Source organism: Archocentrus centrarchus, chromosome 22 (assembly GCF_007364275.1).
Source record: "Archocentrus centrarchus isolate MPI-CPG fArcCen1 chromosome 22, fArcCen1, whole genome shotgun sequence".
NCBI lineage: Eukaryota > Metazoa > Chordata > Actinopteri > Cichliformes > Cichlidae > Archocentrus > Archocentrus centrarchus.
In genome coordinates this window covers 10279840-10304806 of record NC_044367.1, presented here as the reverse complement: position 1 = coordinate 10304806, position 24967 = coordinate 10279840, and the positions used below count along the sequence as shown (strand labels likewise).

Here is a 24967-nt window from a genome sequence, read left to right as displayed (position 1 = left end):
TAAAAATATATACATACATACCTACATTGGTGCATCTGTACATTGTAAGAAAGTAAATGTGTGTATACATATAATAATGAAGATGATGAATATTGCACTTGGTGAATGAATATTGCACTAGTGAATGAATACTGGATATTACACAATATAGGAGTGATAGATATTGTTCAGTATGAATAATATAATATTGCACAGAGATGTGGGTGTTGCACAGTTACGGTGGGTGAGTGTGTGAGTTCAGGGTGGTGATTGCTCTGGCGAAGAAACTGTTCTTGAGTCTGTTTGTTCTGGCTTTGATGCACCTGTAGCACCTGCCAGAGGGCAGCAGGTCAAACAGGTCAAAGCCAGGGTGTGAGCTGTCCTTGATGATGTTCCTGGATCTGCTGATGCAATGGGAGGTGTAGATGTCCATCAGGGAGGGGAGAGGGCAGCCAATGATTCTTTGTGCTGTCTTGACTACCCTCTGAAGCCTGACCCTGTCTGCCTCAGTGCAGCTGCCGTACCATACTGTGATACAGTACGTCAGCAGGCTCTCAATGGATGAGCGGTAGAAGGTCAGCAGCAGGTTTGAGTCCAAGTTGTTCTTCCTGAGTACCCTCAGGAAGTGAAGTCGCTGCTGAGCCTTCTTGATAACAGCTGTGATGTTATCTGACCAAGAGACATCAGCAGAGATGAGGACACCGAGAAACCTGAAGGTGTGGACCCTCTCCACACGCTCGCCGTTGATGTAGAGGGGAGCTGGGTCAGTCCTGTGCTTCCTGAAGTCGATGATGATCTCTTTGGTTTTCATGGTGTTCAGTACCAGGTTGTTCTCTGAACACCAGGCTGTCAACTTCAGGACCTCCTCTCTGTAAGCTGCCTCATCTCCCTTTGAGATGAGTCCGACCACTGTGGTGTCGTCAGCAAATTTGACGATGAGGTTGTTATTATGGGCCGGACTGCAGTCATGGGTGTAGAGGCAGTACAGGAGGGGGCTCAGCACACAGCCCTGTGGGGAGCCAGTGCTCAGTGTGCGGGTGGAGGAGAGATGGGGGCCAAGTCTCACAGTCTGGGGCCGGTTGGTTAAGAAGTCCTTGATCCAGGAACATGTGAGAGGGGGGAGGCCCAGGGTGTGCAGTTTGGTGGTGAGAATGTCCGGGATGATTGTGTTGAACGCTGAGCTGTAATCCACAAAGAGCATGCAAGCGTAGCTCTAATGCTGCTCCAAGTGGCTCAACACAGAGTGGAGCGCTACAGCGATGGCGTCCTCTGTGGATCTGTTTGCACGATATGCAAACTGATGGGTGTCGAAAGTGGGGGGCAGATGGTCTTTGATGTGCTGGAGAACCAGCCTCTCAAAGCACTTCATGATTACCGGTGTGAGGGCCACAGGGCGGTAATCATTTAGGCTGGTGACAGATGACCTTTTGGGCACGGGGATGATTGTGGCTGTTTTTAGGCAGGGGGGGATGACTGCTTGGGCCAGGGAGAGGTTGAAAATCCTCGTGAGAATCAGGGTGAGCTGGTGGGCACAGGCTCTGATCAGGTTGCCAGGTACTCCGTCTGGTCCTGCAGCCTTCTTGGGGTTCACTGCCAGGAGCACGCACCGTACCTCATGCTCCTGGACAGTGAGTGGGGTGCAGCCTGGTGGAGGGGGCAGGACTGGAGCAGATGGGTGGTCCTGAGGCATCTCAAAGCGAGCAAAGAAACAGTTAAGTTCCTCTGCTAGTGACACACTCAGGTCTCCTGCAGTCACATCACAGCCTCTGAAGTTTGTGATGTTCTGAATGCCCTGCCACACCTCCCGTGTGGTATTGCTGGACAGATGGACAGATGTTTTGTCATTTATCTTATCAGCAGTATAATAATAAAACAAGGTATTTAAACAAGTTAATTCTGTTATCTATCCTATAATATCCCTCTTATTATATTAGCTAAACCATGTGACATCATTTCACAGTCATAAAAATGTAATTAGGACACCAGCACTGACCTTTAAGATTAGTGCATGTGTGTCCATTATGTATACTGTCCTGGAACTACTACAGATTTATCATCCATGACAGTGTTTTTGTTTGTTTGTTTTGTTTATATTGATCTAATAAATGAAACAAACATGATCATGGCAAATTTTAATCTTAGTACTTACAGGGTGAGAAAATTAACCGTTTAGTTTAAGAAACTAAATCCTGTGTAATGCTGTGGTTTGATGTGAAGTACAGATGCGTATGTTTTTTCACATTGCATTATAATAATTTACCTCCAGCTGCAGTTTATGCTCTGCCTTTATGATATTTTCTGCTATCAAGATCCCTGATATACTATGAGCACAACAGGAATTTATATCTCTAGTTAAAGTTAATAATCTCAGAGCAAAAATGCCAGTCACTCTCAGCAGTCATGTGACATGTGACTGTTCTTTTCCTCAGTCAGTTTGTATATTGATTAGCTAAGGTGATAAGCTAAGTGGTTAAATATTATGTTCATGTTTTTATTAAGGCCTGGAGGAAGATTTAATGAGAAAACAATAAACCAACCAAATCTTGAATTTCAGTGCAGGAAAAAGCAAATTTCCTCTAAACTCTGCAGTAAGTGTCAGAACTCCTAATTTAGTCAATGTTTATCAGTGAAAGCTGAAGTGATTAATCTATAGTAATGGTACATTTTATAACTAATTTTATGCATGTGTTGAATTTTGATTGGGACTCTTAAAATGCACAGACACATATATTCACAGATATTATGTAATCATTTAAAATCTTGTTTAATATGTGAATTGTGGACAAATGTGGACCTCCTATAGGAACATTTACTATATTTTGGTCCATGTTGTCGCAGTGAGATACACAATTTTAATCTTTACCTAAGAATGGATTTTGTCAAATTCTGTATTGATTTATCTGTTTGTTTATTAGGAAGCAACTTCAGTAACATCAAAATGAATTGATCCCATACGGCATTCAACTTTTTACTGTTTTGATTATCTAGAAACATTTAAAATCAAATATTAAATTTGTGTATCAGAATTTTATGAGGACATAACTTATATGCATAAAAAATTGAGGCACTTCACTTTATTTGAATGCTTCAGTTTGATTTTATTCCTGAAAAGACAGCCAAAACCCTGTGCATTACAGAGCACAGCTTTGGTGGCATACAGAACTCCACAGGCTGTGAAAGTATTACCGGCCAACTCCTTAAACACACCTCAAAGAGGTTTGGAGTCTTTTCCCCAACCCCCATAAACATAACTTGCGCTTGAGCATCCAGCTGAACCACCATTGGCTTGCCGACAACCTGGATTTTTGTGTGATTGCAGTTGCCTGGAAAGAAAAATAAAAAGGTTTTCAATGATTAGTAATGTCAAGACTGCACAATAGCATCAATCCTGCTAAGGCAGTTGCCTTTCCAATATTTGGATTGATGAGCTCTTGGTCCTGCTGGCACTCCTCCAGCTTCTTCTGCAGCTTAGCCAGCTCAATGTGGAACACTGCCAGGTCGTTCTCGTCATAAGTCTCCAGTTGGTTCTCAGTGAGGGTCATGTTGTGGATCTAGTAAAAAAAAACAAAACAAAAAAAAAACCCTATGATGTCTTTTAAAAAAAAGTGTGATTCTGTAATATTTGCACATAAGATGAAAATAGTTTTCACCTCAGCTTACAGACTGTCAAATATGGGTGAGGAGGCGCTGAGGGAGTGTTTGAGCTGAGATACCAGAGTCTCAAATTCTCTGAGCTCAGTGCTAAGCAGCTCAACAACTAGTCAGTCCTACTGCACCTTGTTCATTTGGATTTCCACCTCCAGCATCAGATTTTTAGTGACTTCTTGTATGTACTCAACCTGGTCATCAGGGAAGGCAGAAAAACATGGCAAACACACTGACCTGACTCACCCAGTGATATGGTCACCTTTCCAGAGTCCCAGTCCTCCACTGGAAAAAAGGAAAAACAAACATATTTAAAAATAAATAAATAATAACAAAAATGATAATCATTGTGCCTGCATGCTTTAATTGAAAATTACAGTCACTTACAGTCCAGACCACCACAGGGCTGAGAGATGGTAGGAGCAGCAGCAGAAGAACTGGCAACATTGTGTCTCTCCTCATCTCCCAAGTGTTACTTTGGTGGTTTTGTCAGAGAGTTTTTAAAGAAAACTCTCATCAGATCATCTCAGACACCTTCTCTCTTCACAAATGTATTATCTTAGTTCAACATACACACAGGTGTTCATTCACAAGCAGTCTGTCACAGGCATCGTCCATGTTTGCTTACAACACGCGCAGACGACTCCACCACGTCACGTTTAATATGAATGAGGGGTGTGGATGAGAAACACGGCATGTGTAACTGTTTCTGGCATACACCTTGTGTTATGTTTATGATTTTACAGTTTGGTCAAGTATGAGGTACAGAATAAGAAGTAGTAATTGTATCTGGAGAGTGCACAACATATTTCATTCAGACTGATTTACTTTACATCAGTTCTGTTCATAACTTATACCTTTTAGACGTTGTCCTGAAAGTCTAAAGTCAGAAGTTAATGAAGATTAAGTAACTCATATTGCTTCACCATCTATGTACATGTGACTTGGGTGGTGTTCCTGAGCATTATATTTCATGGAAAGGAAGTATTGTGTCACAAGGAACGTTGAACAAACTGCTGACAACTGGACTGTTGATCTGATAATACAGAGTATTATCACAGAGGATAAAATTGTTTCCTGTAAGAAAAACAACAACTATCCAAATTTTTGGCAACAGAGACTTCCGACCAGGCAGAGCAGACCCAGGTTTTAAGCTCTGGTCTACCAAGGGTATAGCTAAGGTGTCTGATCGTTTTACAAACATCTTCAGGTTTGGAGTTTTATCTTGTCCAAGCAGCAAAATAATCTTGATCTACCCTCTTTATCTTCATTAGAAGACATTACTATGAAGCACCTATATGGTAAAGGACAGGTGTCCCTATTTTACTCTTTGTTTGTTGACAAATGTAAGGAATCTTCAATCAGTATTTTACAAGCATGGAGAACAGATTTGGGAGAAACTGTATCAGATGAGATGTGGTCAGAGGCTTGCACTTTGGCTCATACTCAATCTGCCAACTCAAACTCCAAATTATTACAGTACAAATGGCTAACTAGGCAATATATCACTCCGTCTAGATTACACCACTTTAACCCTAATATTCCTGACACATGCATTAAATGCACTCACCAGAAAGGGTCTTTATTTCACTGTATATGGGCATGCCCTCGGGTGTTACCCTTTTGGAAGGCTGTGTTGACTGTAATTGGCCAGATGATTGGTAGGGAGGTTCCTTTAAAAATGTGCATCTTGAATATCTATCCGGAAGAATTTGCTGTTTCAAATAATCTAAAATCCCTACTTAATGTTTGCTTTTTGGAAGCTAAACGCTGTATTGAGACCTCATGGAAGAAAGAGACATTATATGGAATTGCGCAATGGATTAAAGGAATGTCTTTGTACTTTGCTCTTGAGAAGATCAGCTACTTTACTAAGAACAAGCTTGATAAATTTTGGGCAATCTGGGCTGTTCCAAAATGATATCCAACTCGACATGTGAAAGAGATCTTGTATTATGGTCATTTGGTAAGAAAATCTGATCGTTATGTTGATTGGTCTGTTGGTAGGTCTGCTTTTTTTTTTTTTTTTTTGTTCTGTCTGGGGGTATATTTATGTTCATGTATACATGTATGAATGGGCATGTTCTCTTGCTCTTGTTAAAATCAATACAGAGATGATTAAAAAAAATAATAATAATTGTTTCCTGTACCACGCCAGCTGTTGGTTAAGGTGTGATGCTGAAAGTTTTTTCTTAAAATTAGGTTCTTGTAGTTAGTGTAGAACCTAATGTCAACAATCGAGCCACTAATATACCCAGAGTACCAGTACACACACTCTCTGTATGGAATAGGTTTTAAATCTTTCCCCCATCCACCAAATTTGTAGCCTGAGTATAGATGGGCATTCAGTTGGCTTACTATGGGCTTACTGACCTTGATGATAACTGATCTCAGTTTACAGAATTGTTACCAAGGAACGTGTCAGGATATAGCACTTACTCTTTAGCAAACAGATTATGAACCTCCGACGTTTGTTTAAAATGATCCCCAAATGTGTGGGCATCCACGAGTACGACGTTCCCAGGTACTGTGAAATATTGTGTTTCTGATAATGGCCCATCCCACTCAGGGTAGTGAATTACAAGTTGGCTAAGAGGTGACCACTTACATGAACGTGTAAACAGCTTGTAATTTTTTTTTTAAACCAATAAGATTAATAATCAAATTCTTTATTTAATTAAAAATAGTTTATGACAAAGAAACTAAGGTGAAAATGCATAATATAGCATTATACAGCTTTCACATCACTTGACAGTCACTGCAGGGTTCTTCGAGGCTTTATCTGCATTCTTCTTAGGTTTCTTTTTCTTCACTTTCTTGGTTTTGACTTTCCCCTGTGACTGCTTTCCATTAAGCGCAGGCCTGGACCTCGTCAGGCTGTTAGAAGTGGGGCTTAGCTTGCTGTGGCTCATCTCTGGATCAGAGCGAACACCCTGAGCAGAGATGGACTTGTTTGGAGCAGAGTGAGGGGAGTCAGCCGAGAGGTTGGGTTGGGAGTAAGAGCGCATTCCAGGGGAAGTGGTGGCACGGTAAGGTGTGCTGGCTCTTAGCATGGGCAGGTGGACATGCTCATTGCTCATGTTAACAGAGTAGCGGCTGCTGTTGGACATGACAATGTGGTGCCACGAGCTGAGAGGGGTGGCAGAAAAGTGTTGAGGCCCACTTGAGTCTTCTTTGGCACCTCCCGGAGAGATGACCATGGAGCTGCGAGGCGTTACCGCCTCCACGGCACTTTGGAAGGTTTTGAGAATGCGGTCGCTCTTTTGCTTCTCTTTCTTCTGACGGGATTCAACTTTCCTAAGCTGGCGGCGGTGATCCCTCATCATTTGTTTCCTTGTATCTGCCAGTCCCCTGCACAGAACGGTCAGATTATATTATAAACTTCCATGATTGTTTTGCAGCGTTGTACTTGGAACACCATCCAGTGAGAGATGCACATCTGTTCTTTTCTGTTAAGCCTAACAACCTCAGGAACCTCTCCTACGTCAGTGATTGTGCAAGTTTTTCATTTTCAAGACCTTCTCTAGCTGCTGTCAAAAAATGAAAAACATCCACATACTTATTTTCTCTGGAACATTTTGTTCTACTCTGATAAGACTCTCTGACACTTTTGTTTTTGTGGTACAACTTGTGATATTTCTTCAATCAAGCAAGAAAGTTGAATGAAAATAACATTTTCTTCATTTCTGTGAATTTCATGTTTAAAAGTATATCTACATTTTCGCATTACTGTGAAATATAACAATATATTATTCAGAAATTGTCACTAGTTATCTTTTGCAATGTGATGTTTTTAATTAGTGTATGCTCAAATATTGGACTTTATAGGACGGCTTGATTTTATTTCATATTTTGATGATAACAAAGGAAAATTTCAGACTTTTATCTTGAATAATTTTTTGAGATATTCGTTGCACTGCAGCAGATTTCAATGAGTGAAAAAAATAGCTTGAAAGTGGGTCAGCAGACCATTTTTCAAAAAATTATATCTTGAAAAGTATTTGATATATGAAACTAAAATTTCAGAGCAATCACTGTATATGTTCAAACTTAGAACCATAAATTTTATATGCCATGCAGAGATGGATGAGCAGAAAATGTTCTGAAATTTGCTGATTTGAGATGGAATAATCCGTGTGAAGCCCTACACTCCCAGGCTCCTGCATATATCACGAACCTTTTTTAATCTTATTCCAGCAGTCGGGCTCCCCACATATGATCAGGGTCTTTTAACGGTGCAACGCTCTTATTTTAAATCTAGAGGCGATCACACTTTTGTGACTGTAGCCCATCAGTGTGGCTGATCTTGTCAAGAAAATATCACAAACTAACTGGAATTTCAGGTCTTCTGAATCAAGGGAGTGATCTAATGCATGAAGCCTTGAAGAGGTACAGTATGAAGCTTTGAAGGGGACAGTCGGGGTTAAGATCTGGGCAAATTCCCAGGCCATAGAGAAAAAAACTCTTGTCTCAGCTATACTATCAGTCAAAGAGTGATAAAACCAATCAAAATGTCAAAATGATAAACCTTAACCATAACAGCCCCACCTGGAAAAGCAAGTACAGAAGCATGATCTGTGAGTACATTTTGATAGTATAGGAAATGCTCACCTGTAGTCTACAATTCCTGTCCTGTCCCGATCAAGTCTCTGAATCAGCTCCTCAATCTGGTATCGGTCCAGGGGAATGCTTGATTGCTTGGAGTTTCACGCAAAAAGGAAAAAAGAATCAGTTTTGAAGTTGCTCTCTTTATCACAACGGACTCTGAATGAAACTCTGACTCTACACAACTACACAACATGTATCAGTTTGTTTGGAAAACCTGAACTGCTTTCCTGAAGTCAGAAACAGAGACTCTCATGATGCCATCTTTGTCGATGTTTCGAAAGAAATCCCACAGCCGCAGTTTACGCTGGTCCAGATAATCCTTCAGAAGCATTGGTAGAAGGGTTTTTTTTTTTTGACAATAATTAAATGCTGTACATACGGAGCAAACTAAGTAAACATATAAACAGTAAATATACTCAAATTAAAACAGATATAATAGCGTAAAACAATAAAATTACGAAATTTGTGTCAGATCCTCATTAAATGATCTGAGACTGACCTGAATGATTTTCATTGGATCGACACGTTTTGGTGGCTTCTTAGCGATGAAGCCTCCCACGCCTCCGTACTGCACATCCAGACCAGGATGCTCCTGACGTGTCACCTCCAACAGATGCACAAAGTTCTCATTTACGAGCACATTCTGTACAGATACAAAAAAAAGTGCACCTTTGACTTAATATGAACACAAAAGGGAACTGCAGAAACAGCTAAAGTGACTGGCTTAAAAGCAAAGTTCACCTCAAAGTTAAATGTGTTTCCATCTGGCCTGTGGTGCAGTTTATCTGTCTAGACTGTTTGGATGTGAGTGTCTCAGTTTCAGTGGCATTGACTCTTTCCAGAAATGGCCTGATTGCTCAGAATATTAAAAAAATTAAATTTACAAACCTTGTTGTGGGCAGTTTCATTACTATTTTCTCTCCACTAAACAACACCTGCTAACTGTATAGCTGTGCAGAAGGAAGCGTGCATTTACCCATAATGAGAGCCCGGTGTTTGTGACAGCTTGGAAGAAGGTAAACGCTGATGATGCCCCTCTCTGATACGCTGTAATATCAGCTAGCTGCATATCTACTTTGGTAGAAAGAAAAACACTTCCAACAAGAAACTACTCATAAGGTGGGTTTATTGGGTAACCGGGTCTTGATTTGTGGAAGGAAACACTGTGAAGTCAAGTTCAATTTATTTTCAGTATTTTCAAGAGACATCTCTACAGCCAATATCTCCAAAACTGGGACCCTTGCACCAGAACAATCTACATTGATAAATAGCACTACAGGCCAGCAGAGCAACATGTAAATTTGATTTGTGGGCGAACTGCGCCTTTAGGCCTGTGGTAATTTGTCATGACATGAAGCAGAGCAGGATGCACTATCACTCACACATATGTTGATCTCCTCTAAGGCAGTTTTAGGCGTGTTCTTCACCACATTGATAAGGGCCAGTGCTCCCTCTACTGTCAAAGAGTTATAAGCCAGCTGCAGAAGAAAACGACATTGTCCTGTATTTCACTTGAAGCCACGAGTGTGATAGATGCTACCCCAATGCAACCCTGTCCACCCACCATCAGGACTCTGAGCGTGTCATTGAATTCAAGACCCCTGCACAGCATGCTGACACCTTCATTGGTGAGGCGGTTGTTGCTGAGGTTGAGATGCACCAGAGTGTTGTTGAATTTGAGGGCCTCACCCATTGCCAAGGCGCCCTCATTCCCGAAACCATTCCATGATAAGTCAAGGTGCTTTAACATCATGTTCACCTAAATGGGAAGGCTGTGTTTAAGTACTGTACACAGAGTCACTGACTGATTTTGTTAAGCAGCCCTACCTTTAATCCAGCACAAAACGCCACAGCCCCTTTCATTCTTAGATGATTCCAGCTGAGGTCCAGCACCTCCAGCCCCTCATTGTTCGCTTTAGAAATTAAAAGGCAAAGTAAATAAGAAACAAACAAACAAAAAAAACATCCAAGATGCTTTTAAGACCCAGTGAATGTTACCATACCAAGCAGCTGCCCCAAATACTCCCCTCCTTTTCCACAAAACTCATTATGGCTCAGGTCCAGTTGCTTTATCCTGGCATTGAGCTAAAGGTAAACAACACAGCAATATGACAGTTGCCGGCAGCAAACGAGCAGCCTTTATAGGAATAAATAAATAAGTTGTCAAACAGCAGGAGAGAACTAATAACTTACTGACAGGGCATCTGCAAAATGTTTAGCATCATCATCAATAAATCCATTCCCTGCAGGGAAGAAAATACTTTCTGTTAAATATACAAAACAATCATGACAATAAATAACAATAATTATTGCTTTTAAAGCCACCAATCTGGGAGGACATTGCATTGTCATCTTTTACCTCTTGTTAGGAAAAAGGGCAACCCTTAGTTAAATGTGTCAATGTGCACATTACCTGAAAGCTTCACAGATTTTAATGAAATGCTGTCCAGCAACATTTTAGCGACATGCTCGGCTCCAGTGGATTTCAGATGGTTGTTGGATAAATCCTGAAAAAAAAAAAAAAAATTTCAAAATATTAAATTTGGTGTAGCGCTCTCAAATTGTGGCTCGCAATACACTTGTGCCCTCCAGTGGTCAGCCTGCAATCTTACACACCAGGTGCTGAATGGTGAAATTAGCCCTCAACGTCTCCATGATGTATTTGGCTCCCTCGGCTTGAATGGAATTGTCTGCCAGTTCCAGGGTGTTGATGTGAGTATCAGTCTAAAATACACAAAGCTCATCAACAGTTTTCTACCTGAAAGTATTAACAACACTTGAATTTTAAACCTACCACTAAAGCAATAGCAAGTGCCTTGCATCCCAAAGGTCCTAACCCATGGTAGGTGAGCGTCATGGTTGGAGAGTCGAGGTTTCGAATAAAATAGGAAACTGGCACCACACCCACCAGCTTGCAGGCCTGCATGTACACTTCAGCAGTGTGCAGCTCATTGTTGTCCATCTCATTTGCTGCAAATTAAGGAAGCCATGACTATAAACTCACAATAAGCATCTATTTCATATTATCACATGAATTTAATATGTCTTACTAAAATTAATAGTAAACTTTATAGTATCCTCTAGTAACGTACTTAGTATTTAAACAAAAACTCCAAGGATTATTCTATGACTGAATTTAATATGCTCACCATCTGACTCCAAGTCTTTGTCAAACTCATCCTCCGAGTCTTTGAGCTCAGCTGGGGATGGACAGTCGTCATCGTTTAAGCGGAGGGACTCAAGAGACAGTGTCGACATTGCAACCAGCTCGTCCTGTTTGAAAGTTTCCGCACGCAAACGTGAGCTGCGATGTGCCTGGTGAGAGCAGGGACTGTGAAATGAAAGGGGCCTGTACTATGCAGCACGTAATTCTACCCCTCAGGTTATGTGTCTTGTGATATTAACAATTTATGCCTCAGTGCAGTTTCAGTCCTATGGTTAACTCCAAGCAGAACTTACAGTTACAGCACAGCAAGACAGACTTAGGGTGACATTTTTATCCCTTATTGAGAGAATATCCCGCATTTTCAAAATTCAACACATGCAAAGCATGTACTGACGTCCACTGAAACCCTGAGATGATCCACACAGAGCAGCAGCTGAAAAAAACAAAAACAAAACAAAAAAACAAAAAACAAGAATTTTAACAAAGGAAAGGAGGAATACAGTTTTTGGAAGTTAGAGATTTTAAAATCTGAGATACCTCAGTAGTACTAATGCCTACTCTTTTCCCCACATTTAGCTTGTTGGGATCAATGACTATATAAAAGATGGAGGGCATGGCTCCACTTCCTCCCATTTAGCACACGCTGTGGTACAGGCTTGTAGCTAGCTAGTTAGGAATCCTTCACACCTGCGTTGCTGTCACAGTCAACATTTCTGAATAATTAATCATTCTTTAGTTTTTGTTATCCTCATTTAAGACAAAGAGAAAGCCCAGAGTTACTGTAAATATCAAAGTTATCTGGAAATGAGAATGAAGCACTCAGAGCACTCTGCAGCCTGGCAACAGAAAACTTTAAATACAATTTTAGATTTAAAGACACACCACTTTCTTAGAAATGTAATTTGTTCTTCTCATTTAACCACTAACAGGACACAAACTCCACTTGATCATCAACAGCTACATTCACCCTGGAGCACAATGAATGAGGGGAGACTATCAGGGCCAAGCTGGGTCTGGATTCCTGGGTTTAGAGGTTTGGAGAAACTTCCTTTTTCTTATCACAGGTGGCCTGTGCCAGATGTTCTGTTGACCTCCTGAGGCAGACATCATGTCCGAATCATCGGGAGCATTGAAGCTCATCACAGGGATCGAGCAGGACTCACAGTCTTCACCTGCAGTTCCCTCAGAGGGAAATCTTCTTCATACCTCAACCTGCCCCAGAAGATAGAGAAAAACTGTGTGAACAGAGTCATAGCATCGTTTGTTTTGTGCAACATTAGAAGCACTGCACTTCATCCTCAAATAAAGCACCGAGGTTCTGGACTTTTACATAGTGATGCTATATTGAGTCCTGTAGAAAAGTATGCTCTTAAAATATATATTATATATTATTCTCTCTGGTGACGCTGGTATGAATTCCACCTAATTACTTACTTAATTACAGTAACACACACACTACACAGTGTATGTGAAAGAATTCCAGTTTTAGCTCAACATTCAAGTGAAGACCTTTTACCTTACAGCAGGTTTGATTAATGCTGTCAGAGAAAATATCATGTCCCGTTCATGGAGCTGACCAAATTCAGCCCTGTCCACAGGGGGCGAGGTTTGTGACCTATATTACAACCAGACACCAGGGGGCGATAGAAACGTTTTGGCTTCACTTTTGGGGAGCTGTCAGGCGCTCCGTGTTTTCTACAGTCATTGTCTCTTAGGCTGGCTAATAAATGGATAGTAAGATTTGTATATACCTAAACATGAATGACTTTATCTTATAATATAACATTATACTACAGTATAAATCTAACTAACTAGGCTGCTCATTCTTTTTTTCTTGGCAATACTTTCTTTAAAGTTACAACACATTCTGGGGTCAACCTAAAAGAAAGGCAGATGCTAATTATAAAAGTGAGGTCAGAGGTCAAATGTGACATGATTTTTGGATTCAAACTACAATGTGATATTTAGAATCCCCATGTACCAGCATCATTTCCTAAATGCTGCCAGTACAAACAAAGGCAATGATATATCACTTTGACCTTCTGATCAAGAGGTCAGAGGTCAAATGGGACATATTTGAAATCTTTATGGGGTACTTCCTATATGTTGACAGTACATGCCACATGCTTAAGAATCATAGTTTCTAAATTATAAGGCTTTTTGTCAATTTTCACTAGTAAATCATTAAGTTGACCTTGAAGACTTCGATGGATGTAAGGCTAATTTTAATTGATTGTTAACATGACACCGCTCTACACCCCCATAAACCTTAGAGATGGCTACTGTGAACAGTTGGCTAATCACTGATCATCTGTTACAGTGTTCCTTTTGTTTGATTTTAAGAATGAGGACATCTGGGGTCTGTTGGGGGTGCTGACTGTCGTCCACTTCTCCGCTCCACCTTGATTGAGGGTCTACTGATGTAATTTTTGGGGGGAGGTAGTTTAATGGATGGTCCAAAGAACATACATTTGTTCAGCCTGATGATCAGCTTGGGACAGAAAATATGAGACTGCAGCCAAATCTGCAAACTTACAGAAATAGAAGGTTTTATAACTGTACTTTGAACTGTGTTTTTACCTTTATTATATGTACCGCATATCTGTGACTGTTCTAGATTTCAGATTTTTCCTGCGTGGCATGTAACAAATGTTTTCATGCTTTTTCCATCAGGATTTCAACATAGCATAGCACTGCAACATCTCTAGGTAAAGTCTTGAGAGACATTTACATACACCAATTAAGCATGACATTCTGACCACTGACTGAAATGAAAACACTAATTATCTCTTCATCATGGCACCTGTTAGTGGGTGGAATATATTAGGGAGCAAGTCAAGTTTTTGTCCTCAAAGTTGATGTGTTTAGAAGCAAGGAAAATGGGCAAGCGTAAGGCTTTGAGCGAACTGTGATGGCTAGACGACTGGATCAGCGCATCTCCAAAACTGCAGCTTTTGTTCGGTGTTCCCGGTCTGCAGTGATCTAACTAAAGTGGTCCAAGGAAGGAAGGAACAGTGGTGAATCAGCAACAGGGTCACGGGCAGCCAGGGCTTACTGACGCATGTGTGGAGCGACAGCAGTCCAAGAGATGAGCTACTGTAGCTCAAATTGCTGAAAAGGTTAAAGCTGGTTCTGACAGAAAGGTGTCAGAATACAGATTGCATCTCAGTTTGTTGCATATGGGGCTGCATAGCTGCAGACCAGTCAGGGTGCCCATGCTGACCCCTGTCACCTGCCAAAAGTGCCAATGATGAGCATGTGAGCACGTAAGTCACGTGGATGTTACTTTGACACCTACCACCTACCTGAGCATTGTTGATATCACAGATGATCCCTGTCATTCTTTTTTATATTTTCAAGATGAAAACATTGTGACAGTATTTGTAACCTGTGAAGCAGGTATTAAACCATTCAGATCATTACATGTTTGTACTGTTACTAACACAAGGGCTGCAACTAATAGTTACTTCCATTAATCATTGACCTGGCAGTTATGCTGCTTCAGATTTCATCTTTTCAGTTTCTAAAGTGCCAGAAAAAGGTTCTCAGAGTCCAACGTGGCCTATTATATTTGCACTTCTTGCCCAACCAACAGCCAAATCCAAACGGATTTTACTGCATTGATGTAAAACAGAAAATTCTCACATTTAAAAGATGCCAGTGACTGTGAGGCATTTTTTTGTTTGATACTTTGTTTAAATGCATTGCTTAGAGAAATATACAAAAAGATGTTTTGGTTCATTTAACATTCAAATAAAACTTTCAAACTGTTAAATTAATCTAATGATCTCAGTCTCTAATATGAGACAGCTTCTTTTAAATTCAAACTAAGAAATGAATACAGTACAGTATTGTGCTGCTAACACAGCAGCTGGTGTGCAGATGATCAGTAGTGCATAAGGGACTTAAATAAAATATTTTATGATACAATTTTTAGTTTCTTTGTGGGATTTTCTATTTTAAACCATTAGTGTTCAGTGATGTTGGTCTCACATTTTTCATTCTTGATACTTTTATGATCAGCCTGTTACTTTTGTTCTTGAACGGTGAAGCCACGGTGAAGCAGCTGGTTAAAAACAAGAAATTGACTGCATTTGCCCTGAAATGATTACTGACTGACTGTGGTGTTGTATAATCTCATTAATTATGTAGGCCTTTCTTCTTCAAGAAAACGTGCAGGGCTTACAATCATTATAAGGCTTGTCTTTATGTCAAGACTTCAGAGGGAAAATTCATTTTTGAAACAGGTTTCAGTTCAAGTAGACATGTTTTTGAAACTCTGCCTATCTTACACTGCCCTCTGCCAGGACTGAGTGAAGGCCCTGTTACTGACAGTTGGAGCAATAACTGCTACATCCTGAGTTTGGTGCCAAATGCACAACTCTAAAGAAGAAGAAGAAGATGACTAAGCGTCTACAGCTAAAAAATCTATAAAGTCATCATTGCTTAAGAAAATATTAACATTTTATTGGGCAGAATGAAGCAGGAGGTGCAGAAAAATCGAAATGTAGGCTCTGCCTCCCATTCTACTTTTATATACCCTAGGAACCACAAGTAATCCAGCAGTTTGAGCACAGTGCTCTGTTAGGATAGTATGGTACTATGAGGTCTTTAGGATATGAAAGGACCCAATTATTTAAGACTTTGTATGTGAAGAGAAGGATTTAATATTCAATTATAGATTTTGTAGGGAGAAGCCAATGAAGAGAATCTGATACAGGGGAAATATGATTAATTTTTCTGGGTCCTGGTAGCACTCTCACTGCAGCATTTTGAATAAACTGGAGGCAGTTCAGGGAAGTTTTAGAATAGCCAAATGACTGTACTGCTGTACAAAACCATCAGCTTTCCATCAGGTTCACACATGGAATTGTTTTTGTTGCTTACAATAAGAATTCGCCAAGATTTTAGAGGAAAATTATCTGTCCTTCATCCATTTTGAGACCAACTGAACCCACAACGTTGAAGCTCCAGACCTCAAACTAAGCAAACTTCTTTTGATTAACACAATATTTTTAAGATCTGGTAATGTAATTGCAGCTACCCAGGGCCGAGATACTTTTACCCGTACTGGCAACAGGGGTCCTTCTACCTATCTATTCATTTTCAGATGTACAGAGCCATGTGTTCTATTCACTGAGCCTGGCCTCCAAGCCATGAACAGGCTGCATTTATTAAAAGTACAATTAGCACAAAAAGAAGCCAACAGTTACTAAACATTTGACACACTGAGCAGGAAAGAAGAAAGAATAAAACCCTTTTCCAATTTAGCCTATTTAGCCAAATAAAGAAACATTACATTTTGCCATATTAGTGTCTTTATCGTCCCATTTTGTCTTTCTCAGCTGATTAGAACAAGTTCGCACTTGTCTGTGCAGGGAGCGGCACCCCCAGCTCATTGTTTACAGTAAGAATTATTTTAGGGTGCTTTTACCGCCATCTCATCCTAAACACTTTACTATTATGTATAAGCAGAATAAAAAGACAACTAACAGTTATAAAAACATGTTTACACCCACAAGATTTTAACAGGCCCTTTAAATATCTTGAATGACAGAGCTTACATAACATGGGTGTTTTCTTCATTTCTTTCCTGTTTTGTGGCTCGTTTAAAGTGTCACTTGTATGTTTGAACCGTATAAACATTTTCTGTTTGCTTTAAGTAAAACAGATGAAAAATATCTAAAATATTTTTTATCTGTTTTTTTTTTGACCATATTATCGCAAATGAAAAACTGAAGAAAAGAAAAAATAGTCGAAAAACAAAACAAAACAAAAAAAAAAGAACAAAAAAAACCTGATGTTTTCCTCTTGGCCTCTCTACCCTCTCACAACCGTCAGGAACTTCGGGGCGCGCATGCGTTGATTTATATACGGAAACATGATTGGCAGCCTGATGTTCTACGCGCTCTACTATTTGTCGCGTTACCTGCATGTTCGACCCTCAGGTAAATCTAACAGCCCATTTGTAAAGAACTTTGAACTTACGATCGTCGGCTCAGCAAATCTGGACTGAACAAACCTACGCGTGCTTTTCGGGCGACGAGCTATGGGGAGCTAACAGTGCTAACGTTAACTTTAGTCTGTTGCTGAGTGAGTGACGTTCGTGCCATTTCTGCGTCGCTGACGTGAGATTTTTTGACTCCTTTCGCCCCTCATAACCTCAGTGTGACACTAAGTGTTGCGGTTTTCACCATTTGGCACGCATTTAACACTAAACGTGTCCTCTGTGAAAACGGGAGAGCATGTGCTGTTGTTGTTTAGCTAAATTTATGCAGTGCCAACGTGGGTTAGCTTGCACCTGTTCTTGAGGTCTTGACCCCTCCTTATGACGCTAAAACATCATCACGTGTTTTTCTGTGTTGTTTATGTCTTGTAAGCCCATCTTTCTTTACATTGGTTGCCTTTTAAGTATCGTGGCAAACCTCTCAAAGTAAAAGGTTTAGTAACTTTTCGTATATTGTGGATGCACACCTGCTCTCTTACTGTATTCTTGTCTTACAGAGGCCTCAAAAAAGGATCTTCCTCCTGCAGTGGTTAATGGTAAGGCTGAGTGGGATGCCAAAACCAGGAGGTTCACCAACTCACAGACAGCACAGCTGGACCAGTGGCTCAGCCCAACTGGTGGTTCGAAGGGAGAAACGAAAGAAAGGGTAAGCGATCTAAGCCTGGAAGAGGGAAAAAACACAAGGCTCGACATGAACGAAGAACCGCTGCTGGCTGTGCCAGATAAGGACATGGCGAGTGACGGAACCTCAAAAATGACTGAGGTGCAATCTGAAGTGAAGCAGAAAGAAACTGGGAAGCGACATGGAGGAAGTCAGGAGAACCTGGAAGATTCAAAACAGGAGGATGGAGAAATGATTACCCACCATAAGATGGAGGGAAATGGAGAAATCTCACCAACGGAGGAGATAACACCACAGGAAGCACTTGAGACACAGGCAGAGGACAGCATACAAGAAACTACCTGCCATCTACAGAAAACTAAAACTGCTGTTGAAGAAACGGAGCGCTGCGATGAAACTGCTGTTGAAGAAACAGAGTGCTGGGATGAATACTTAGTCCCTGCTGTAGCTGAACCACATGATGAAGGCATAAATTCTAAATTAGTGTTTTTCTCAAGCGAGCAGCACAATGCACAAACCAACTGGCACTTCCCTGTAGGGCCTGGTCTGACAGAAGAAGTGGAGTGCCCACTGTTGCCTTTTCCTTCTATGAGCTATTACCCTCCTGCAGAGCCAGTGCACCCCTTTGAAGGTAAGGATAAGGGCTATGTTTTTTTTTTTTTTTTATTGAATATTTTTACTCCAGTGAGCTTTGTTACACTCTTTCACAGTTCAATAACCAGCTCCATGTATATGTTTTTCTCCCAGTGATGTGGAGATTATGGGTTAAGATGGATGAGAGCGCTACTTCAGCAGAGTCTGCCATGATACCTTTCACAAAGGCCTCAATGGATTTCACTGTAATGTCCTACAACATCCTTGCTCAGGACCTACTGGAAGCTAACCAGGAACTGTACACACACTGCCCCCTGGAGGTGCTGGATTGGAATTACCGATGTAATCTGCTTTTAAAGGAAATAGAAAAATGGCTACCAGATGTGAGTCATGTCAAATGCATGTTTCTGAAATTTAAAACAGCAAAACTTTATATCCAATGTTAGGTGTTCACTAATACTGTGTGTGTAGATTTTGTGTCTTCAAGAGGTTCAGGAGAACCACTACCATGAACAGCTGCATCCTGCCCTGTCTCAGATGGGTAGGTCAGCTGAGACAAAACAATGAAACAGTCAATTTGGGGGATGTTTTGACATTCCACATATTCTCTTCATGTTGTTGGTCCAGGTTACAACTGTGTGTTCAAGAGGCGCACAGGAACCAAGACAGATGGATGTGCTACTTGCTTTCGTAGTAGCTGCTTCTCGGAAGTTGCTGCCACTCATCTGGAATTCTTCAGGCCCGAGACAAGGTTGTTAGACCGGCACAATGTGGGCATTGTTTTGCTTCTTCGGCCACTGGTCAAACAGGGGTCAAAAGTGAAGGAGATGGGCCCGCCCCTCTGCATAGCCAACACCCACCTGCTTTTCAACCCCAGGAGGGGGGACGTGAAGCTGGCTCAGTTAGCTATAATGTTGGCTGAAATTGACAGCATGATCAAGTCCTGTAAGGCTAAAGGTGAACACTGTAACGTAATAATGTGTGGAGACTTTAACTCTGTCCCATACATGCCTCTGTATCAGTTCATCACTACCAGTGAGCTCTACTACCAAGGCCTGCCAACATGGCTGGTAAGAAAGCATTAGGAGCAACAGCTATCACCATGTGAACTACTTTGTAGTTATTCTAAGCCCTTCTTGATTTTTGCTGTGATGCTTGCAGCAGATGCCTCTGTAACAGTGTCTGTGTTCACCATGTTTGACAGGTATCAGGCCAAGAGGATCTGTCATACAAGGCCAATTGTTACAGACTGTCTGCCCCACTGTGGCCCAGCTCTCTGGGAATCACTGACAACTGCCAGTACACTACTGTCAATGAGATATTTGACAGACAGAAATCAGGTTAGGTGATGTCACTTCTTTGTACTGTTCCTTTTTTAATTTTGATTAATGGAATGAGTCTCATTCTTCAGTGATATATTTTCCTATTGATGTAGTCCTTATTCTTGTGTAGGGAAATGTCAGTACAGCCACAACTTCTTGCTACAGCTGCGCTATTGTCCGGCTGCGTGTGTCCGTCCTCAGGGCCTGCAACTGATTCCAGGGGTGACTGACCACACACCAGGTAGTACACACATAATACAGAAACTACACATGCATTTTATCATTTACAGTTCCTGATTTTTATGTTGATATGTCTATTCTCTGGGTTTTCTTTGTGCACAGATGCTTCAAGGGCAAATCATCCTGATGAGAAAAGGTCAGTTTACCTGTCACAGAAGCAACTATAGACAGTAATAACATAATGTTAAAACTACTTTAATTGATAAGAATTCTCACCTTTAGCAAGTTACCCATCACACATAGTTAATATATTATGCACAAAATAAGAACACATTATTATACCAATTTCTAACCTCATATTTTACTCTTCAACTCTATTAAAGTAGCTTTGCATGATTTAAATAACCCTTATTTATGATGTAGTGACCGTCGTTGCAGAGCTTCAGTTCATCCAGTGTCTGAAACAAGCAGTTTTAGCTCCTCTCCCTTTAAGGCCGCCCTACAGTTCCTCTGATTGGCTACTCATAAACAAAATATTTGAATAGCAGACGTAGGGTGTGCTGTGCCCACAAACAGAGCTGTGTACCTGGGATGACAATAGTAAGGATGGCCACAATATTAAGGGATTTTCTCATAACATTAATTTGCGCCACCTCATCTTTGGCAGTTTGGGAAATGAGAGCCATACAGATCCAAGAGTATGAGGGGAAAAACTTCATAAAACAGATGTCTGAACAGTACTGTGCAAGCCACTTTTCATTTCTTCATATTTTGCTAGGAAAACGGGAGCAGAGATTTATTGATGGATACTGAAAATACTTTTCTGGGTTCATAATTCCAAAAATTTTAACAAGATCCTCAACATTACTGGCTGAAATGCAACTATGACAGAGCCTCCACTGTGTTTTACAGGTGGCTGTAGACACAGATACTGTCCATTTGCTGTAGATTGTTTTGGCTGCTTGGAAGCAAAATATAGAGAAATGAGGGGTGGCTCGAGACTTTTGCACAGAACTGTATATATGTTGATCTCATTATTTGAACCTTTGGTTAAAAAAAAAACAAACTGATGATTATCCATGACTGCAGCAGTATGGACACATGAAAGCAAATGAGTAAAGGAATAAAACATCCACTGTAAGCATAAATGAGAATTATTAATCATTAGTTGTGTGGTTCACAGGGTCAAACCTGCAGTCAGTCATCGGTTAAACCTGGAGTCGGTGTATAAGCACATTCTCCCAGGTTCTGGAAATCCAGAAGTGACAACCCTGCATTCAGAATTTGCACATACAGTCGACTACATCTTCTACTCTCCAAAACCTGTTTTTACCTCTGATCACAAAGGTATGAGGACAGCACATGAAGCAGCAGAATATTTGAGCTGTTACAACCCTAAATAAATTATTTGTGACATTAAATATATAATGTTTATTTCTTTTCCCTAGCTGGTGACAACTTTGCAAGTGATGGACTGAAACTCCTTGGTTGTCTTTCTCTTCTATCTGAGGATGTCTTGTGGTCAATGAATGGACTTCCCAATCACACATTCGCCTCTGACCATCTCAGTCTTATGGCCAAATTCCAGCTGGACATCAGTAGTGTGTGACTGGAAAGAACTGCGATTGAATCTCAGAACATATTTCCTTTCAAATTGTTAATTTATACAAGTTTTTTTTGTTTTGACTACCATTACTTGTGGTTCACTTCTATCAACAGGATCATAGTTTTTTAATTGAATAGAAATTAATATTCAACAAAAAAATAACACCGTTATTCAATCTTCTTTTATGCGGTTTTCATGAGATAAATATTGAAATATGACCAGGATATGACAATTCTTATTTCTTTGTGCGTTAACAGTTTATTTTTAGAATGTTTGCTTTGTTATTGGTGTGAAAATACACTGACCGGTTCATTTTGCTGTTGCTGAGTGTTGTTTTTCATTTAAAACCAATTTTGAAATTGTGGATAATTTTTCAGATGGTTAATAATGCTGAATAAATATTTTCCATAAATGTGTGACTCTCCCTGTGTTTCCTGTGTGGCCTAGTCGTGACTCGTGAGACTGTGACCCGGATGTAGGCTCTTATCCAGTCACTGTGCGTGTGTGTCTGGATGGTGCCTGAATTAATATTTTGTGTGTCGTTGAGTGTTAGTGCACGATAAAGCTTAGTATGGAAGGCTTAAAAGTTGAACTCTCCCATCTTAGTCTGACAGTGTTTTAATTCACTGAAGCTCATGATTCCCCTTTATAGAGTTGTTTGCATTGAGTTTACTTTGTCCAGTCCTAACAGAGATACTGTTTAGAGAGCTCAATGTGCTCTTGTTCTCATACGCCTTTGTTCTGAAAGCTGCTTTTAAGCTGGGGACATGCCGGGCTCATGATGAACTGCTGGTCGATAGAAAACTGGAAAACTGGCACAATTCCCTGCCTGGCACCCAGACTGTGGACTAGAGTAAGACAATGCTTACCTTTTTTTTTTCCCTCACTTCAATTTGATATATATTTATAAAGCTACAGTATTGTGCAAAAGTCTTGAGCCACGCCTCATTTCTTTTTATTTTGCTTCCAAGGAGCCAGACTTGTAATTTTATCAAGTGGACTTTCAAAGTTTTTCTTCAGACATTGGCTGCTTTTTCACTCATTTTCAGTCCAGTCCTCATACATAGCCAGTTTGTAAAGCCACCTAACACTAACCTATGGATCACTCAAGCAAAAAAAGACATCTATAACTAGGGATTATCCAGTGTTTTGTCTACATATAACAGACAAGCTATCAAAGCACCAATTTTAAATTTTAGCTTTAGACACTTTGCTACTAAAATCTGAGAAAAAGGGACAAGTGGAGGATAAAAGAAGAAGTGGCAGACCTAATAACTACAGCAGATGAGCAGTACCTGAAAGTCATATTCTTATGTACTTACAGAGGAGGTCAGGAGGGAAGTTCAACAGTGAGTGTCTACAGCCATCTGTAAAACACGGTGGAGGCTCTGTCAAGGCTTGGGGCTGTATTTCAGCCAGTGGTGTTGGAGAGCTTGTCAAAGTTGATGGAATTATGGAATTATCAGATTTTGATCCACCACGCAATACCATCTGGGTAGCATCCCAAACACTTGTACAAACTTTATTTTAATTTATATACTGTATTTCCATTCATGTTTGCAGATGGGAAAGGAATGAAGGGTGGCTCAAGACTTTTGCACAAACTATGATTTGAGAAAGATTTTTTTATATGAGTGGGGGGAAAAAATGACAAAGAATCCCTCCAAAACAAAATTTCCGGATCCAGATATAGATCAACTCCAGAAGTTAATCACTTCTAAGTTGGGCTAAGCTCCACCTCTGATGCAAATGTGTCCATAACTTGCAGTTATCACTAACAGACAGCGGAGGTAATAAAAGAAACAAAAATGTGTTGTCACTATCAGTGTGACCCTTTATTGTGATTCTGCAGATCAACAGTTTTTGATACAAAACAACTGTGTTATGGAACATGAAAATGGACAACACCTACTGTATAGATAAAAATGCTGACTGCAGCAACATTCGAAACAGTGTGATATACATGAAGCATTTACTGGTGATCGTCAACACGGAGGGTAGTATAAAATGACGGAAATTTCAATTAAAAAAAATTACAAAATGCAGGTAAAAGTGCTGTAAACAAACTGCTTTACACCTTTCGTTTAAATGGAAGTCAGTTACTCGGATACCACTTAAGGCAAGTGAAACATTTTGATAAAGTTGCTACAAATAAAAGTTTAGAAACATGTGCATAAAGCAGCTGTACAGTACACACAAACTCTTTTTGTTACTTTACAATAAATGCAGCTGCGTTACTCAACAGTTTGTGTGAAAGACTTCGTATTTATCAGTTGGAGTAACCGATGATGAGTGTGTTTAATTCATAGTTATGCAGAAAAGCAGAGCTGCTTTTGTGTTTAGTTGGACAATAAGAATAATGGGTTGGATATAAAAAAGTATTTTTCCTCCTCTTTGAATTATACAAGGCACGAGGGAAGTGGTTTGCAAACTAGTCACTACACAAGTAATCCTTGCCCAGCAGAGTCTAAGTGGATACATACTACATGACATGTATTTGCACACTTACAGTACAAGTAGACAGATTGCAGACGAGCCTCAAGAGCTTTTGTAGACAGCACAGAGACCTGTGATATGTCCAGCAGCGGGCTTACACTGAGTGGTACTTTTGTCCAGCTTCATCACTTTGTTTTAACAAAACTTTGCAGTTATTTAAAATGTTTACATATTACTGCACTTGTACTCCCTCTTTGATTTAAGTTGGGAGTATTACCAGCACCGATTACTCTGCACAGTAACTGCTACAGAAAAATACTGTAACGACACGGGAAAGCAGATCGAGGCATTTGTTTGCGAGGAGCTGCTGGTAACCTATTCGACACTGAAGCCTGTGAACAGGCCCGTGTGTACAAAAACTGAACCTTGGGTTAAATCACTGGCCCCTTGAAACAAGCGCGCGGTCAGATTCACGTGACACGTAAAGCATTTACCGCCACTTGCGTGATCTAAATCGAAATCTGTGGGAGCAAATTCAATGAGTGGCACAGCCAGCTGTGAGTGAGAAACAAAACATAGGGGTGGGGATGGGGGCAGAGAGTGTATCAAGTACTTACACAAGCTCCAGCCATGAGACAATTTACAAACTCTCACAAAAAAAAAATTTCTACTTGTATGAAATGACCTGATTTTGAGGGTTAGAAATTATTTGCCCCTATTGTGATAGGTTACTTTAAACACTCACATGGATTCCTGTACCTTGACTGATGGCTATTGTTACAGGAAGTCCAGAGGTGGGGAA

At 40.4% G+C, this 24967-nt stretch overlaps 3 protein-coding genes across 3 annotated transcripts; 1 reads left to right on the top strand and 2 right to left on the bottom strand.

Moving 5' to 3' along the window:
- Positions 1-3187: 3187 nt before the first annotated feature.
- On the bottom strand, positions 3188-4071 carry olfm4.2 (olfactomedin 4, tandem duplicate 2). The gene is given in 6 exon segments (XM_030759133.1): positions 3188-3240; positions 3243-3304; positions 3391-3530; positions 3630-3832; positions 3835-3909; positions 4008-4071. Coding segments are annotated over 6 exon segments (597 nt in total).
- Positions 4072-6368: 2297 nt separating this feature from the next.
- lrrc74a (leucine rich repeat containing 74A) lies at positions 6369-11492 on the bottom strand. The gene is made up of 13 exons (XM_030719524.1): positions 11382-11492; positions 11027-11202; positions 10849-10956; positions 10646-10739; positions 10426-10475; positions 10236-10317; positions 10060-10145; positions 9797-9991; positions 9615-9710; positions 8732-8875; positions 8447-8551; positions 8236-8321; positions 6369-6975 (listed from the first exon to the last, which is right to left on the bottom strand). Exons 1-13 carry the CDS (start codon positions 11488-11490, stop codon positions 6369-6371), a joined length of 1938 nt encoding a protein of 645 aa, XP_030575384.1. The 5' UTR covers positions 11491-11492.
- A 5745-nt stretch (positions 11493-17237) lies between these two features.
- On the top strand, positions 17238-22093 carry angel1 (angel homolog 1 (Drosophila)). The gene is made up of 10 exons (XM_030718753.1): positions 17238-17346; positions 17903-18658; positions 18775-19004; positions 19093-19162; positions 19249-19691; positions 19826-19961; positions 20074-20184; positions 20286-20319; positions 21307-21470; positions 21572-22093. The coding sequence occupies exons 1-10, from the start codon at positions 17280-17282 to the stop codon at positions 21730-21732; spliced, it is 2172 nt and encodes a 723-aa protein (XP_030574613.1). The 5' UTR covers positions 17238-17279; the 3' UTR covers positions 21733-22093.
- Positions 22094-24967: the final 2874 nt, after the last annotated feature.

Bases quoted from the DNA above. Each gene is read 5' to 3' on its own strand.
- lrrc74a (XM_030719524.1), bottom strand. From the start codon at position 11,490: ATGTCGACACTGTCTCTTGAGTCCCTCCGCTTAAACGATGACGACTGT. The intron at 10,957-11,026 runs GTAGGTTTAAAA...TGTGTATTTTAG, and splicing joins CACTTGCTATTGCTTTAGTG to ACTGATACTCACATCAACAC. The intron at 8,322-8,446 runs GTTTTCCAAACA...TGAAACTCCAAG, and splicing joins ACTTCAGGAAAGCAGTTCAG to CAATCAAGCATTCCCCTGGA.
- angel1 (XM_030718753.1), top strand. From the start codon at position 17,280: ATGATTGGCAGCCTGATGTTCTACGCGCTCTACTATTTGTCGCGTTAC. The intron at 17,347-17,902 runs GTAAATCTAACA...CTTGTCTTACAG, and splicing joins CCTGCATGTTCGACCCTCAG to AGGCCTCAAAAAAGGATCTT. The intron at 21,471-21,571 runs GTATGAGGACAG...TCTTTTCCCTAG, and splicing joins TTTTACCTCTGATCACAAAG to CTGGTGACAACTTTGCAAGT.